This window comes from Strix uralensis, chromosome 7, assembly GCF_047716275.1.
Source record: "Strix uralensis isolate ZFMK-TIS-50842 chromosome 7, bStrUra1, whole genome shotgun sequence".
Lineage (NCBI taxonomy): Eukaryota > Metazoa > Chordata > Aves > Strigiformes > Strigidae > Strix > Strix uralensis.
Window position 1 is genome coordinate 27,229,167 of NC_133978.1, and position 17,085 is coordinate 27,246,251.

Genomic DNA, 17,085 nt, shown 5'->3' on the forward strand with positions numbered 1-17,085 from the left:
GAGGTGTCTGAAAAGGCTTAACAGGGAGCCTCTTAGGCAGGGCAGTGTATGTGAACAAAGGCCAATTGCTTTTACTTATACTTTTTTTATGATTATTTAATGTCCACTGCTTTGGAATCTGAGCTTGACATTAACTTTTTATGGACATTTGAGATGAGCTTGTCTGAGGCAGACATTCCCTTCTAAACTCAGAAAGTGATAGGTCTGCCATATGTTGTTCTTGATTCCTTTGTTCATTAGCCTTTGAAAGCTGTGGTTGCTTTGAGGCTAGCCCATGTGTGGTATCTTGAGCCTTGTTGGAGGAGCAGACTGTGCAATTCTCACTGGGTAACACCTATTTTTCTTCCTTGTTTGGTGACTTCCACTCTCAGCATAAAATTCTGTCAGAAATGAAGAGCCACAAAACAAGACTGCTCCACAATCTTAAGTTTGACTGGGAAATAAAATAAGTCAGATTGCAGTAAGGAAGCTTCTTCCCAAATTCTTTTCAGCATGGTTGATCCAATACTGGAACAGATTGCTCAGGGAGGTTGTGAAATCTCCATCCTTGGAGTTATTCAAATCTTGCCTGAACACAGCTGTGAGCAAACTGGCCTAACTGGCCTTATGCTGAGTATAAAGTTGGACTACATAACCTCCAAAGGTCCTTTCCAACCTAACCGTTTTGATTTTAGAGAGCAGTCTCTTCACTGCATGGTCAAATGGTAAAAGAAGCAAAAAAGCTTGTTTTCTTTGAGTGTGCTGTGCTATATATGTTAACTCTGGGTCTAACTGCTAAAGATGCTGAGTTAGAGCACTTATTTAAATCAGTGGGAGCTTGTGGTGCTTCGCATCTATTTTCTTTCTGTGAAAGATCAGTAAAGGGTAAAAACTAGAGGACTCACAGTATGTGTTGCTGCAGATGCCCAGTATTGTCTGCTGCCTGTGAACTTATCAGTAAATTGGATCCTGCTGATGAGATCCAACTATGCAACTCAGTCATTTGTGAGAAGAAACTATTCTCAGTATGATTAATGCTGTGGTTGATGATGGGGACAGAAAGCGCTTCTTTGAATAATGCCTATAATGGCATATTCCCCCGTGTGTACGTTTAAAGGAAGAGTCTATGGTTATATGAGATTGAGGGCATTTAAGAGGCAGTTAATGACAAGTGAAAATGATAGCTAGGGTAGATTAATTGTTAAATGAATTGTGCCTGCACTTGCTGTCATTTTAATGTGGTATCGGTCTAATTCTAAGTGTGATGTTATGTAGCAGGAAGGCATCAGGAAACAATACTGTGCACTTAGGTTCAGGTCAGAGGAGTTTAAAGGCTTAGCCATCAGGAGTTCTTCTCAAGTGTAGCCATCTTCTTGCTGTAGTTTTTTTTTCTTTTCATCTGGAGTACCAAAATTTGTATTTTGATTAATTTTGCTTTCATAAGTTTTTCCCCATGCTTTTTTTGACAGTGCAGTAAAGCAGTATTTTGTCATAATGGGTTTAATATGAGTTTTGTTTTAGCTATTTTTGGAATGAGATGATATTAACTGAAGTTGGCCTGGAACATAACTCATGGATTATTTTTTTTTTCCTTCATTGCACTTTATCTCCAGGACTATTTATTTAACTTTGATTTGGCATGGGGCTACTTTACATTCATGCCTTCGATCTGAGTGGAGCATAAGGGAAATTATCAGGATGGAAGAGGACAGAAAGCAGCCAGGCATAGTTCTCATATTGTCATTACTCTGAAGAAATCTGTCTTTTGAACTGATTTGGAGTGACAGTGGGGCAGGAAAGCACTGGCAGAAGCTGTATGTTGCTAGCAAGCTTTTTTCACACATGGCCCATAGCCTCACTTGAGTGAATTTTGTGTGGTTTCTAGATGAAGTGAAATGTTGTCACTTTATTTTGGTAAAGTTTACTGATCCCTGTTAAGACTTCAATGCACAGAATGGTTCTTAGGGTCCTTTTTTCTGTCTGATAACACGTTTTTATTTTTTTAAACCATTTGCTGTGTTTGGAGGGGAATCAGTTTGGGTCCAAGGACACCTAGAGGATGTGAGCTTTGATTGCTTTCAGCCTGCTAATCTTCATGATCCAAACTGTGCACTCAAGCAGAAGAACAGTAATGCTCTCTACACAGTAAGACACAAAAATACTCAACAGAAAGCCTTTCCTAGGAAGAGAGGAGGCCTTCAAATTCATCTTCTAGGAAGATAAACTTGGGTGGGGACAGGTGCAGACACAAGCAACAAGAATCATGATTTCCTTCCGAAGGACACTTGGCATGTGCTTTGTCCAATCCAGCAAAGTGAAAACTAGTGGTTACTAATGTAGTGGGAAACAGAAATGATGTAGAACAGCTTTTGAAGCTAAAGGGCAGTTTCTAATGTGAACAAACGGACAGGGAGTATGTCCTGGTTTAACCCCAGCCAGCAACTAAGCACCACACAGCTGCTCACTCACTCCCCTTCCCCCAGCAGAATAGGGGAGAGAATTGGGGGAAAAAAGTAAAACTTGTGTGTTGAAATAAAGATGGTTTAATAGGACAGAAAAGAAAGAAAACAATGATAATAATAAAAGAGTTAGAATATACAAAACAAGTGACACACAATGCAGTTGTCCACCACTTGCCGACCGATGCCCAGCCAGTTCCCGAGCAGTGGTCCCCAGCCAGCTTTCCCCTCAGTTTATATACTGAACATGATAGCATATGATATAGAATACCTTTTGGCCAGTTTGGGTCAGCTGTCCTGCCTGTGTCCCCTCCCAACTTCTTGTGCCCCTCAAGCCTTCTGGCCGGCAGGGCACAAGAAGTTGAAAAGTCCTTGACTTAGTATAAGTTACATAGCAACAACTAAAACATCTGTGTTATCAACGTTATTCCCATACTAAATCCACAACACAACACTATACCAGCTACTAGGAAGAAATTTAACTCTATCCCAGACAAAACTGGGGTAGAGCATCATGAATAAATAGAAGTTGGAAGTGAAAGGATTTCTAACATTAAAAGCACTGAGAGTCTGGAGCAGTCTTGTGATCAGTTAGAACGATGCAATCTAAACTGATCTAATTCCATTTAAAACTAATCAGGGAAGGATTATCTTGTAGCTGAGAATGAGAGCCAGAATTGCACCAGGAGGAGCCCAGATAAGAGATGCCTGCTGAGGTTCTCAATGAGCAAGGGTTGATATTTCTTTTTTTTTTAAATTGCCCCCACTCCCATCAGTGATGTTATCAGCTCTAGGGCCTTACGGAGATGGGCCGGATCAGGTTGGTCAGTGGATTAGGACATGATTCAAATAGTTTGGTAAATACCACTGTAGTGTTTTCTAAAGTATAAGGCTTGTAAAAACTTGTAGTTGCTTTTTTTTTTTTTTAAGTTATTTGCTTCCTGCATCGGTGATTCAGAACCTATTAGTGTTAATAGGCTAGCTGGTTCAAAAAGACTGATGCCACTCCCTCCTGTCAGTCAGGGATCACTTCTCCACTAAAGGAAGACAGTAAGTGTCTTCTGTAAAATTCAGGGGCTGGCTAACAAATTGCAGCTTAGAATACATTACAGATGATGAATGTGATCTCCTTAAAGGGAAATCTATTTGTTTGACTTAGTGCTCTTAGGATTAATTGCTTGCCAGATTAAATTGCTCCATAAAACGCATGCTACTTTATTCGATCTCTTCATGATGAGATTAGCTAGGCCATGCTGGTTCTTTGTATGTTAATTACAATGGTATTTTCTTCTTCAATTTAATTATTAAATTGTTTAGCACAGCATGCTTTCTCCTAGCCTCAGGAAAGATGTCTGTATTTTTCTTTTGACCACCATTTTATAATCTTACTGCCCCTTTTCCAGAAATATTCCTTTATAGAAGTATCACACACTGTAGAGGATACATTCTCAGATTTTTTTTTTTTGTGTGTTTTCTTTGGTGTGCTGCTGAAACACAGGAATGGTGCTACCCTTGCACAGGTTCACCATGCGACAGTCTAGGGCAAGGAATGAGGAACATCTGAGCTGAAGCAATGGAGGCAGATTTCCAGAGTTGCCACTCAAACAGGAATTTATCCGGGTAGTAGAGCTCGGCTTTCTGCTTCTGTTGAAAAGTATAAAGTTCACTGAGTGGGCAGGATGTTTGTTTTTTGTCTCACCTGAAAAATCAAAACTATTGCAGTTCAATATTCTCTATGCTGCTGAAGTTTCATGGCAGATTTGGAGGGAAGAACCATGTGTGCTTTCCTTCTCTGTAGTCACTGACCATACCCAAGACACTTTTTTTTTTTTTTTCTTCTGAAAACCTACAAAATGGAAACACAAGAAGCTGAACAGCACCAGAACTGTGGTAACAGCCTAAAATTATTGAAGGAGGCCAACAGTAAATAATTTAAGAAAAAGCTATTTTAAGTTCTCATTATAAAACTTGCCCCAGTCTTTAGGATATTACTTCATTCTCCCTTCATCAGTCAGAGACCCGACTACATGTGCAACTACCCCGGCCCCTGCACAAAAGACCCCCTATCCTTTTGCAACACTAAGACTGGGATTTGCATATAACCTAATGTTCCCACAGCAAATTACAGTGGCTCTGTTGTAAAGCTGTTGGTTTTATTTTCTTTCTTTTTTTTTTACTGTTTATGCTGCTGTACCACTCTAGATGAAATATTTAATATGCACTGTTAGTTGTGGTGTTTAAAATCATTCAAGTCTCTGGGTCTAAAATGGAGCTTCTCTCTTACACAGTTATAATATCTTTTTTTTTTTAATTTGCTTCTCAACTTAACTGCTGTCCTTCAGTAAATAGTGTATTATCTTCTATTGGAATTGATTCCTAAAGGCAAGGCAAGTTTTTGTATTAATTAACCTAGCCTTTCATTTGCTGTGTATCCAGAGCTTAGAAAATTCGAAAAGGTGTAGCAGAACTAGGAAAGTTTCAGAGAGGGGCAGCAAGAATGACTGAAGGTATGGAACCAGATGTGTTATGAAGAACATTTATATACATGACAAGTCTTCAGGCTGGAAGAGAGATGGCAGAGAATGTACAAGAGTTTGTAAAAAATATTAAATGTCATAGAGAAGATGAAGAGGATCTACAAGAAAAGGGTGCATCAGAAGATCAGATAAGCTCAAACCAAAGAGATATTGCTTTGTGCAAAACTTAGTTAAGCTGTGGAGTACCTAGAAGGTTATGTGAATTTAAAGCAATGATTATACAAATTAATGGAAGAAAATTCCATTGTGGGTTACTGATCATACAGATACCACATCTGCCTCACATATCATCTTGAACTGCATGCAGCTGGAAGTAAAGGGTTCTTTCTGGGGCAGTATCATTTTATTCTTGTCTGCTTTTATACTGTTACCTGAGCTCCCATTTCTAGACACTTTCAAAGTCGGGACACTGAGCTGGCCTTTGCTACCTGACTCAATGTGGCAATTTTTAATGTTTACATAAATTTTATCTGTCATCAGCTTCTCGGGAATCAGTTATTTGCTTCAAAGCCTTTACCAAGGGTAAGGCAACATGCCAGCATGCCCATTCCCCTGGTATTGAAGGATTACATTTGATTTACAATCACCCATCTAGGTTATACATATGGTTTGTTAAATCTGTCATTACTTTCAAGTGGAGCAGGCTGAATTCCCATGTTAGGTGTCTGTAAGTGTTCATTGTTATGTGAAGGAGTCTCTTAACTACACGTTTTGACCCACATCAGCTTTGTATCCAGAAGAGAAGGCCTCCAAGCTTCTCTGTGGCTTGCTGCTGCTGCTTGTGGGTTCACAGGAAATACTGTCCTTGATAATTTAGAAGAGAGATGTCTAAGGAAGAAGACTGTACTTTCCTATGAGCTGGGCTCTTGTCTAGCAGCATCTTGCTCTTTTTGGGAAGTGACAGAGAAGTGTGTAATTTTCTGGAGCACTGATGGAGAGAAGAGTGGAATGATTAACCATGGAAGATTTTTCTTGTCTCGTGATTTTAATTCAGAATTTCAGTCATTATCTTCACTGTTCATTTTTTCTCGAGAAGGAACTCATGGAGAGCTGTCAGAATCATGAACTCTAAATCTCATGAAAGTAAAACCCATGCTGGCTGAGCAAGGCATGATTTTAATTAAGACTAACAGGATTTTTTTTGTCATCTTTTTTCTTTCTCACTAGCCCTGATTCATATATAACAGTTGGGAAGAAAGGTCTTCATAAGTTCAGTAGCCTATTGTTTGTCAGCTAAAGAAGACCGAGCTGGTGGGACCATTTGAGACTTCTTTGACTTAAAAAAAAAAAAAAAAAAATTAGAGGCCCTAGATTTTTTATTTGGTTAAGGGGACAGATCCTTTTACTGAGCCTTTGTAGCACAAGGAATTGAACAGGGACATAATCTGTTTTTTCTGTTGCAGGTTACTGTTCTAAAGGAAGTTCATGTTGGATAATTTATCATTCATTCCTTTTTCCTTCTGGCTACTGCAGATCCCCATGCACTGCTCTATAAATAGATGTTTAAAGGGTTCTTTTGCCAAAATGTCTGAAAACAAACTTCAATTTCACTAAATTAAAAAAACCCCTTATCACCAGTTTTCAGTGCACAAGTTAGATGGGTTAGGAAAACAAACAGATCCGGGTGGGAGATCTCTGCTTTAAGTGCCTCAAATGATCTGTTCTTTGTGAAAAACGTTTATTTATGAAGACCAGCCAAGGTTGAATTAAAAGAGTGTTACCTGGTAACAGGCAGATGCAAAGCCATATACCTTAGTGTCATCTGCTGTCCCATGTTGGGCCAGCTGTGGGTTGTACCTGTGTGGAGGTGGGGAGGGTCTTTCCCTCGCTGAGGAAGTAAGGCTGTGTGGCTCCAGCTGACTCTCCTGCCCAGGGCTGGTCTTGCAGGCCAGTTCCGCCCCTCTCTCTGTCCTGCCTACAGCAAGCACCAACACAGCGGAGGCTGAGAAGTGTCCCCTTTGGAGTACACTGCTGACCTGACTGAGTGCCAAACTGAATTTGCCTTCCATCCGTTTCTTCCTCAGTCCGTGGTGCCTCTGACAGGGAAAGCCATCTGTGTTACAGCCTTTTTATCTTAGCTTGGGGAGGGGAATGAAACAGAGCTATCGTATCGCTTGCAGTCTGATGTTGCAAAGCAGCTGAAGTGACCTATTGCATGCAAACCTAGCCCTGACTGTTTAGCCTCTAAATGAGGCAGGTACAGTACTCATTGAAAGGTTGGGTGCCTCTAATTCTTGTCTTTCTAAGCAAACCTTTCCTTCATTGTTACCAGTTCTTCAGTTGAAAGAGTCTGCTCGGTGTGGAGCAATGCTGCTATGGAACCCTACTAAGGCCCCATCTGCTAAGAGCTTGTATTGATTTGTGTCTTAGTTTATAAAGCCTTCAATTCTCCTTGTGTAAATGCCATAAATAATGCAGATGTACTAGATTAAATGTGCTGTAGGAATATCCCAGAAATAATTTTGGTCTGGGTTGAACTGAGCTAATCTAATCATGGTTAGGAGTTTCTCGGTAGCTGTGAAGCAAAAAGTATATTGTCCTATTCTAGCTTAATGCATTAGTCAATACACGGGGGTAGGAAGATACGTATTTGAAAGTGGTAATCAACTGTATAAAACAAGAGCTTTTAATGTTAAAATATTACAAAACTTCATCTACAACTAGTTGTAAATCATATATATACACACACAGTGAAGTACAGTAAAATCCAGTCCTGTGCCTGTGATATATCTGCATAATCCTCACATTTGTATGCCTCTTTGTCAGAAGGACTGCAGTGCTTCAGAGGCTATATGTATATATACTAAATAAATCATTTTGCCCACTCATAGCAAACAGCCATTTTGTGCTAGCAACATTGCAGAATGCGTTTTAGTAGGGGACATTGATGAATAATTTGTCCTTTTGAGATTCCATGGGCTTTAGGGCACTAAAATGTATTTCAGGTTGGACTACGTCCAGATCTGTATGAGAACTCCTTGGCAGTCTTGTAGAAAGTATATGGAAGTTTTAGAGGTGACCTGTTTTTAGAAATTTGATTTGATTTTTGCTCTATTTTACGTCAGTTATGTGTAAAGAAAGCAAAATATAGAGGGATGTGGTATTTGTTAGATTGGTGGTGGCTTTCTTTCCCTTGTTCTGTTAGAAATATCGAGCATATCAAGGCTGTGGAAAGAGGATGATTTTCTTCAAAGTCATCTGTGGTCATGGCAGCTTGGGTTCTTCTCTGCATTGGAGAGATCAACTGGTGGACAGTGGTTCCTGCAGAGGAAAGAGAATGTGTTTGTATGCTCATAAATTCATTCTAATCAATATTTCCCTGACAGTTACTTGATGTTAGTTACCACAGTTGCAAGAGGAAGAATGTGTTTACATGCTATTAGCATTGTTAATTGAGAGGAAGCGTGGATACAGCCTATTTTCAGAGCTGAGACTTGTCTTCCTGTCACTTTTTTGCACTTGATGGCCCCAAAACTGCTGATGTGATCAGACGTGTTGCAGACTACAGCTATAAGACAATTTCAGAACTCACTAGTTATGCTTCGAATTGTTTAGCATCAAGCACTTCGGCTTGGCTAAAGCAAACAAACCATACGAACCAGGTTGCCCATTGGCAGAGAGTTTTTAGGAATTTGGTGTCATATGTCAGCATTTGTTACCAAAGGAACTGTGGGTGCCCAGAGGACCTTGAGAGAGCTCTTGAACGTCAGCGCAGGGGGAAACTTCAGAAGTCATTGAGATTGCTGCTGGTCAGATTTGGCTTTAAATTTTCCCTGTTGGTTCTCCAAGTATTGTTTGCTAACATGCGTACATTATAGCTCATCCGCACAACCAGAAAACTTGTGACAATAGAGAGAAGAGGTATTTAAGATACCTTTGTATGTTAGTTTTATAGCAGAGATTACTGAAGTTCTATGGACACGTGAAACTCAGTGTCCTTAAAGATCATCTAGGTCCAACCCCCCTGCCATGGGCAGGGACTCCTTCCACTAGACCAGGTTGCTCAAAGCCCCGACCAACCTGGCCTTGAACACTTCCAGGGAGGGGGCAGCCACAACTTCTCTGGGCAGCCCCTTCTGGTGTCTCAGTGGTGTAAAGAATTGCTTCCTTGTATCAAATCTAAATCTTTAAAGCCATTACCACTTGTCCTGTCACTACACTCCTTGACGACGAGTCCCTCCCCATCTTTCCTGTAGCCCCCTTTAAGTACTGGGAGGCTGCTATAAGGTCTCCCCAGAGCCTTCTCTTCTCCAGGCTGAACAACCCCAACTCTGTCAGCCTGTCCTCATAAGGAAGGTGCTCCAGCCCCTGATCATCTTCATGGCCTCCTCTGGACTCACTCCAACAGGTCTGTGTCCTCCTTATGTTGGGTGCCCCAGAGCTGGACACAGTACTGCAGGTGGGGTCTCACGAGAGCAGAGTAGAGGGGGAGAATCACCTCCCTTGACCTGCTGGCCACACTTCTCTTGATATGCAGCCCAGGACACGGTTGGCTTTCTGGGCTGTAAGCGCACATTGCTGGCTCATAGTCAGTTTTCCATCCACTAATACCCCCAAGTCCTTTTCCACACGGCTGCTCTCAATCCACTCTTTGCCCAGCCTGTATTTGTGCTTGGGATTGCCTTGACCCATGTGCAGGACCTTGCACTTGGCCTTGTTGAACTTCATGAGGTTTGCATGGGCCCACTTCTCAAGCCTATCAGAGTCCCTCTGGATGGCACATCCCTTCCCTCCAGCGTTTCAACAGCACCACACAGTTTGGTGCTGTCAGTGAACTTGCTGAGGGTGCACTCAATCCCAATCCCACTGTCCATGTTGCCAACAAAGATGTTAAACAGCACTGGCCCCAACACTGAGCCCTGAGGAATGCCACTCGTCACTGCTCTCCCCTTGAACATCAAGCTGTTGACCACAACTCTTTGAGCCCAACCATCAAGCCAATTCCCTATCCATTGAGTGGTGCATCCATCAAATCCATCTCTCTCCAATTTAGAGACAAGGATGTTGTGTGGGACAGTGTCAAATGCTTTGAACAACTCCAGATTGATGGCATCAGTTGCTCTTCCCTTATCCACCAGTGCTGTAACCCTGTTGTAGAAGGCCAGCAAATTTGTCAGGCACAGTTTGCCCTTAGTGAAGCCATGTTGGTTGTCACCAGTTACCTCCTTATTTTCCATATGCCCTAGCATAGTTTCCAGGAGTATCCACTTCATGATCTCACTGGGTACAGAGGTGAGTGACTGACCTGTAGTTCCCTGGGTCTGTCTTTTTTCCCTTTTTAAAAATGGGGGTTATGTTTCCCCTTTTCCAGTCAGTGGGAACTTCACCCGACTGCCATGACTTCTCAGATACGATGGATAGTGGTTTAGCCACTTCATCCACCAGTTCCCTCAAGACCCATGGATGCATCTCATAAGGTCCCATGGACTTGTGCACCTTCAGGTTCCTTAGATAGTCTTGAACCTGATCATCTCCTACAGTGGGTGGTTCTTCATTTCTCCGAGTCTCTGCCTTTGCCTTCTGCAACTTGGGTGGTGTGGCTGGAGCATTTGCCAGTGAAGACTGGGGTAAAGAAGTCATTGAGTACCTACCTCAGCCTTCTTCATATCCCAGGTAATCAGGTCTCCCATTTCTTTCTGGAGAGGGCCCACATTTTCTCTGGTCTTCCTTTTATCACTGATGTACCTATAGAAGCTTTTCCTGTTGCCCTTGACATCCCTGGCCAGGTTTAATTCTGTCAGGGCTTTGGCCTTTGTAATGTGATCCCTGTTTGCTCAGACTGTTTCTCTGTATCCCTCTCAGGCTACCTGTCCTTTCTTCCACCCTCTGTAGGCTTCCTTTTTATGTTTGAGCTTGTCCAGGAGCTCCTTGTCTACCCATGCAGGCCTCCTGTCATTCTTACCTGACTTCTTTGTTGGGATGCATCACTCCTGAGCTTGGAGGAGGTGATCTTTGAATATTAACCAGCTTTCTTGGGTCCCTCTTCCCTCCAGGGCTTTATCCCATGGTACTCTGCCAAGCAGATCCCTGAAGAGACCAAAGTCTGCTCTCCTGAAGTCCAGGATAGCGAGCTTGCTGGGTGCCCTCCTCGCTGCCCTAAGGATCTTAAACTCCAGCATTTCATGGTCACTGCAGCCAAGGTTGCCCTTGAGCTTCGCACTCCCCACCAGCCCCTCCTTGTTGGTGAGAACAGGATCCAGCATAGCACCTCCTCGTTGGATCCTCTATCACTTGGAGAAGGAAGTTATCATCAGCATACTCCAGGAACCTCCTGGATTGCTTATGCCGTGTTGTGTTGTCCCTCCAACAGATATTGGGGTGGTTGAAGTCCCCCATGAGGACCAGGGCTTGTGAACATGAGGCTGCTCCTATCTGTCTATAAGGGGCCTCATCTGCTTGGTCTTCCTTGTCAGGTGGCCTGTAGCAGACCCCCACTATGTCATCTCCTGTCCCTGCCTTCCCTTTAATCCTCACTCATAAACTCTTGGTCGGCTCCTCATCCATCCCCTGGCAGAACTCCATGCACTCTATGATTCTGTGATCAATAACAATGCTGCAGATTCCAAGAATAAGTGATGTGACACAGCACTTGTCGCGTGAGCATCCCCCAGAAAGCAAGGATGTTGAGGTTGCACTTCCTTTGGTGATGAGTATGAAAATAGTGCTACGTGGTTTTTCAGTGATCAGAAAGGACATAAGAATTTCTGATAAATTTTACAAGTTACTGGAAGACTGGCAGAAGGTTAAATCATGAAGTAGATGAGGCAGTGTGATCTGAATTACTTTTTAACCTGTCAGGCAGTGCAGTTTATGAAAAAGCAAGTGCTGGTCTGCAGAAAGGGACTGTATCTTGAAAAGCAGTAACTGAAGAAGCATTGACTGGAAGCTTTACTCTAGGTCTGTTATGAAATGTTCAGCTAAAAAGGTTTATTTGACCCTTGAAATATTAGCAGAAACAGAAAGGTGATTTTACGGTCATATATATATATATATATATTTTGCATTTTTGTCTGGTATCTGTTTCAAAAAGTATACTGAAAGACTGGAGAAAGGACAGAAAAGCCTCAGGTATGAGAGGCTAGTAAAAATGTTTTCAAGATTTTGGTATCTTAATCTCTTTAAAGCAAAAACTGAGGTATGCTCTTTAGGGTGTTCAAGCACCTTTGAGAAGACAAAATGCCAAGGCAGAGAAGGAATGTAAGGCTAGACACTGAAACCAAATTGAAACTGCAAATTAGGCACCCATTTTTAAATAGGTAATTAACAATTGTAGTAAATGACAGAAGGGGTCAGTTTTCTTCCCCTCTTCGTATCTGAACAGAATACCTTTGTGAAGCATGCTCTAGCTAGATACTGGCATGAGACTACATAGTGCAAGGATAATGTTGAAAAATGCTTGTGATATACAGAAGTTCAGATAAGCTGATCTACTGACTTGTAGTGTCATGAATCGGTTAAAGACTGGATCAAAGATCTCATTTTGCATTTAAAACTTAACAAATTCGCTCTGGCTTGCTGCACTTCAGGCTTGTATTTTTGCATTGAGAGAATTCTCCTGTACATCAGCCTTAGACCTACTGAAATATATATATGTAGCAATTAAACAGAATGACTGTCCTGAGACTCGTTTGAGGAGTTGTTGCTCTTAAGATCACAGGACAGAGGCAAGATTCAAGAAGATGTCAGTGTATGGAAGCTTTTAATTTTTTCTGCAGTTTGCAGTCACCATGATGGCTATGCTCAGTGAGTATAGGTCAGGATGGAGGAGTTGTGCTGCAAGGAAATGTAGAGGAATCACTCACTAGCTTAACCTCCTGGTAAAAATATCACATTTGTAATTTATATTTTCAGCCATACATGTTTCAGTTTTTATATGGGAGCAGGGATTTTGCCCATTGTGTTTCAGAATGTCAAGAGTTTTATACTAAGTTGTAATAGCAAAAGAAAGCTAGAGTGCTTCAGAGACTCCAGAGTCTATTTTTAAGTGTATTTCTTACTTAAAAAATAAGTTTTTACTGGATGAGTTTTGCCCAGCCTTCCACGTTTAGTTGTGGAATTCATGGACAGGAGTGGTAAATCATACTGGGAATTGGCCTCAGACCCAGGTAAGGGTTAAATATGCTGTTTATTTCAGTGGTGGGTGTTTTTTGTTGGGGTTTGGGTTGGTTTTTTTTTCAGAAGTGCATACATATAGACTAAATGTTATTCTAGTGTTGGTGTTCTTAAACACTGTGATCTTGAGGATGCTTGAGTTATCAGGTCAGGATGTCAAGACACCCTTTGACACAAGAAGTCCTGCTTATCAGCTTCAGGGTCTGCAACCCAGCACTCCTGAGAGGCCTCCGTCTCCATGTGTGCAGGCACTCTGCAGTTTGAACACAACTGCCACTTCCTATAGCAACACATTAGGTGTAAAGGTAGGGCAGGAACGGAATCCCTATGATGTCCACCATCAGGAGAAAGTAAACTGTCCCAAACTCTGCCCCAGTTGAGCAGGCTGTGGTGAATCCAAACTCCTGCTAGAGCTGGAAGAAAATGTGACCTCTAGCAGCTGTCTGACTGCAGTTTCCCTGAAATGGCTAAAAACACTTAAAAGTGATGGTATGGTTGATGATATGTTAAAAACCATTTAAGGAAACAGGAAAGGCAGTCAGTATTTGATGCGGCTCTGTTACTGGGTCATGAAGAGCTGGTCTGAGGGAGGATCTAAACAAGCCCTGTATGGCCTGTTTTGGGAGCTTTCATGAGCTGCCCCAACATGGAACTGCAGAGAATCTGTAGGGGGTACAGGTCTGTCTTTGCTCTTTTCATGCTGCCTCTTGATTCTGCCTGTCGAATAATAGCAGAGGCGTTTTGGGGCAGTAAGTCATTAAGGTTTGTTGACACTCAGGTTTGCCATTGCTATTTGGGAGGTTAAGCACTCTGTTTGCTCCTGCTCTCCTGTGCCACTTGCGTTGAGGCTGGAGGTCTGCTGGCTCTCCCTGTTCGTCACTATGCAGAATGAAGCCTTAGAAGTCACCTGAATATTAATCTTTCAGGCTTTTTGAGAATTCTGGGAAGTAAAGGTCGGGGCAAGTATATTGGCTCCCATTAAGGCAGAATGGTGAACATGCTGAGCAATGAACAGGCGTGCCAGCCTAAGATAATGAGCCCCAAACTTGGTCCTGCTGTCAGCACCTCTGGCCTCCTGCCAGGGGCCAATGGCCACATTTATCTTGCAGTGACTTTTTCTACAGGGCAGTTGTATGTCTCCTCTGAATGCAGACATGCAGCATCTGAAGGCTTAGAGACCCACAGATCTTGAGCTGAGCTTCCTGCTCCATGGCAAGAGGAGCCCTCCTAGAAAAGGGAGATGAACAGTTAGTCCTGGGCGCTTGGTGGGTCTGGTGTGTGTATATGTGCACTGTGCAAAGAAATAATCTGTGCTGGAGCTGGTGGATTTATTTTAGAGATAGCTCAGAAAGAACTTGGATGTAACCATTTTCCAGTGGAAGGCTGAAATCAACACACTTTTCAATATTTGTCGATTCTGATTTTGAAGTATCTTCACCTCAATTTTTTTAATAGTTGGATGCTTTCAACATGAAGGTTTGATTTGTCACAGTTTTTCCCCCAAATCTTGTATTTCAAAGTTGAACTGAAATCTTGAATTTTGTCCAAAAAAAAGTTTTTGATCAATTCAAATTAAGGATATATATGAATTTTTAATGGAGAAGTTAAAGATCATACAGTTTCATTTGGAATTTGAAACAAAGCCAGACTTCTAAATTTGAAATCCTTTGTAAGAAAGGGATCTTCAACTTGGTTCTAATTTTGATCATCTTGCCGAGTATCACAATGTGGTTTGTCTGTGAAGCCAAATACAGTTCTGACCTTTAGATACCAATCAGGTTTCTTTTTTCTTCTTTTCTTTTTGTATTGTTTTTTTTCTGGAAAGAGGTTTAGGCAGTTTTTTCTTTTTCTTATAGTAAGAGTGTTGCCAAGCCTTGGCTCTCTCAAACTGATCAGTGTCGTTGCTCATTAGCATCAAATGTCACAGCCCATATCACTTTTGCTGTGTTGCTCAGCTAGCACATGTTGGCTCTTGAAGTAGCAATGAATCCCTTTGATAGTGAATGGGTTCTGTAGTCATCTGACCTGTTATTTAAAATAATAATCAAAGTTCTCTAATGACTTGCATGGTTTAATTCCTTTAGGAGTCTTGCAACAGAGAAGGAAATTTTGCCATGCAAGCTAACTTACACAGCATAGGAGAGCTGGTGGCAAAGAATGGTTTTTAAATATAGTCAGGAAAATGATGACTTAAGCAAGTGCAGTGTGGGTGAAGGGAAAACGGGGTTTAGTAGGTGAGCAATAAGCAGTTTGATCACTTTATGTCGCACTAACAGGTTTTTTTTTGCTGCAAGTTTGACTAGTATTTTTGGAGCAAGATTTTTACAGCATTTTACCTGGCAATAAATGCTGCATCAGTTAGGCTAGAGCAGTTTTGATCTGGGTTAAAATGCCAGAAATTTCTACATGTGTACCTATCAACAGTAAGTAATTATGCATATGCTCAGAATGAATGCTAGCCGAGGTAATAGAAGCCATGCAAATTTTTTTCGTCTTTAAACGTGGGAGAATCTGCAGTATCACTCACAGAAACATGCAGTAATTATTGGCAGTTTAAATCTTTGTAACAGTGACCTGTATATGTGCTGAATGCCTTTTTGGTAAGATATATCTTTTCCTCCATATTTCCCAAAATGCTTAAATTGAGCAGCTTTCCCTTCATAGCATATGGCAGCACTGTTATCTTAAACACTTCTAGTGCTGAGATGATATTGGTAACGCTGGTTCACAAGCAACACCAGGAAAGAGATCCTGGCCCCTTGTGTGCAGATGGAAGAGTGGTGAGGTGGGGCAGGAACAGGAATCAGCCTGCTGCAGCAACTGGACCAGGAGGTGTTGCCTTCAGTCTTTGAATGGAAGAGCTAAATGAAACTGAGGAAAAACCAAATATCTTAATACTAGTAGTCAGCACTGCATTTTGCCAATGCAAGTGTAATAGTAAAATGATAATTGAAGATTTTAGTGGCTGTTTAATGCTTAGATTGTTTTGGTGTTTGCTAGAGCAATTCTGAATCAAATAGAGCTTATAGAAATTAATGCAATCAAGTGTGGTGACTTCCTTTTTGGTATTAATTATTTTGCAAATAGCTACAACACATTTGGCTCTTTACATCAAGTTTGCTCTTTTCCTGCATTTTCATTTGGTTATGGGTAACATTTTTTAATGTGGCCCTGCTTGTGGTTGTGGAAGTTGTGTGGTCTTCCCCATTTGCTGAGTATCTACAAACCTTGTCAGTGACAATTGAATAGATGGATGCTTTGTGTTTAAAAAAGAAAAGGAAGGGAGGTAATAAGACACAGTCTGGGTTGCACAACTTGGAGGTTGGCCCAAGATCTGGAAGGTTTAATTGGAGGCGCTGGTTTAAGAATTGTGAAGCTTAAGCTTCGCAAAGAAACTAGTTTGAACTATCCAAAGTTACTGCCCTGTTAGAACTGACATACCTCTCCAATGTGTAACTGTGTATTAGCTATTACAAGAAAAAAGCAGAGGCAAACCTTTAGCTCTTTTTTCATAGAGAAAAGTCCAGGCCTCCTTACTGCTTGCAGATCCTCTGCTACCTGTTTTATATCACATGTAACTGCTTAAAAAACATGTGGCTTCTTGTTGCATTATGTTTTTGTAGGAGCCTTGAAAAACACTTTAAAACTTTTAAAGTATAAAAGACCTATCAGTAACAGAACACTGTAGGAGTTGGGCTTTTTCTTTGACTTGCTTGATAGGAAAACATCAGCAATTACTTTGAAATGTTTGATGCTCCATTGTGTCTTAGACTGGCGAACGGTACTTCACTTTTGAAATAGAAAATGCACTTCACTGGCCTTACTTTCAGTAACATCCATACAAAGAAGAGACCAGAAAAAATAAATGTAGGTATAAACTACAAAACCAAGGCTTTGAGAGAGAGGTGAGCACAGGTATGTATGTCGGGTATGATGGTGGATGAGAGGACAGTGTGGGTATTTGAAAAGAAAATAATTTTCTCCTCCTCTGTGTGACA

At 41.5% G+C, this 17,085-nt stretch overlaps 1 protein-coding gene across 18 annotated transcripts in view; it reads left to right on the plus strand.

Moving 5' to 3' along the window:
• Positions 1 to 17,085, plus strand: part of ARMH3 (armadillo like helical domain containing 3) — a 132,891-nt gene that overhangs the window by 71,580 nt on the left and 44,226 nt on the right. For 6 of the 18 annotated variants that reach the window (XM_074875112.1, XM_074875107.1, XM_074875110.1 and 3 more), the window contains exon 25: positions 10,969 to 11,896. The exons of 9 other annotated variants lie outside the window; for them this stretch is intronic. In XM_074875112.1, coding sequence (XP_074731213.1) covers positions 10,969 to 11,329 — 361 coding nt within the window. In that variant the 3' untranslated portion in view covers positions 11,330 to 11,896. Of the gene's footprint in view, positions 1 to 10,968; positions 12,036 to 17,085 lie in introns of those variants that run through there. 3 more of the 18 variants (XM_074875117.1, XM_074875113.1, XM_074875114.1) reach the window with 3 other exon arrangements.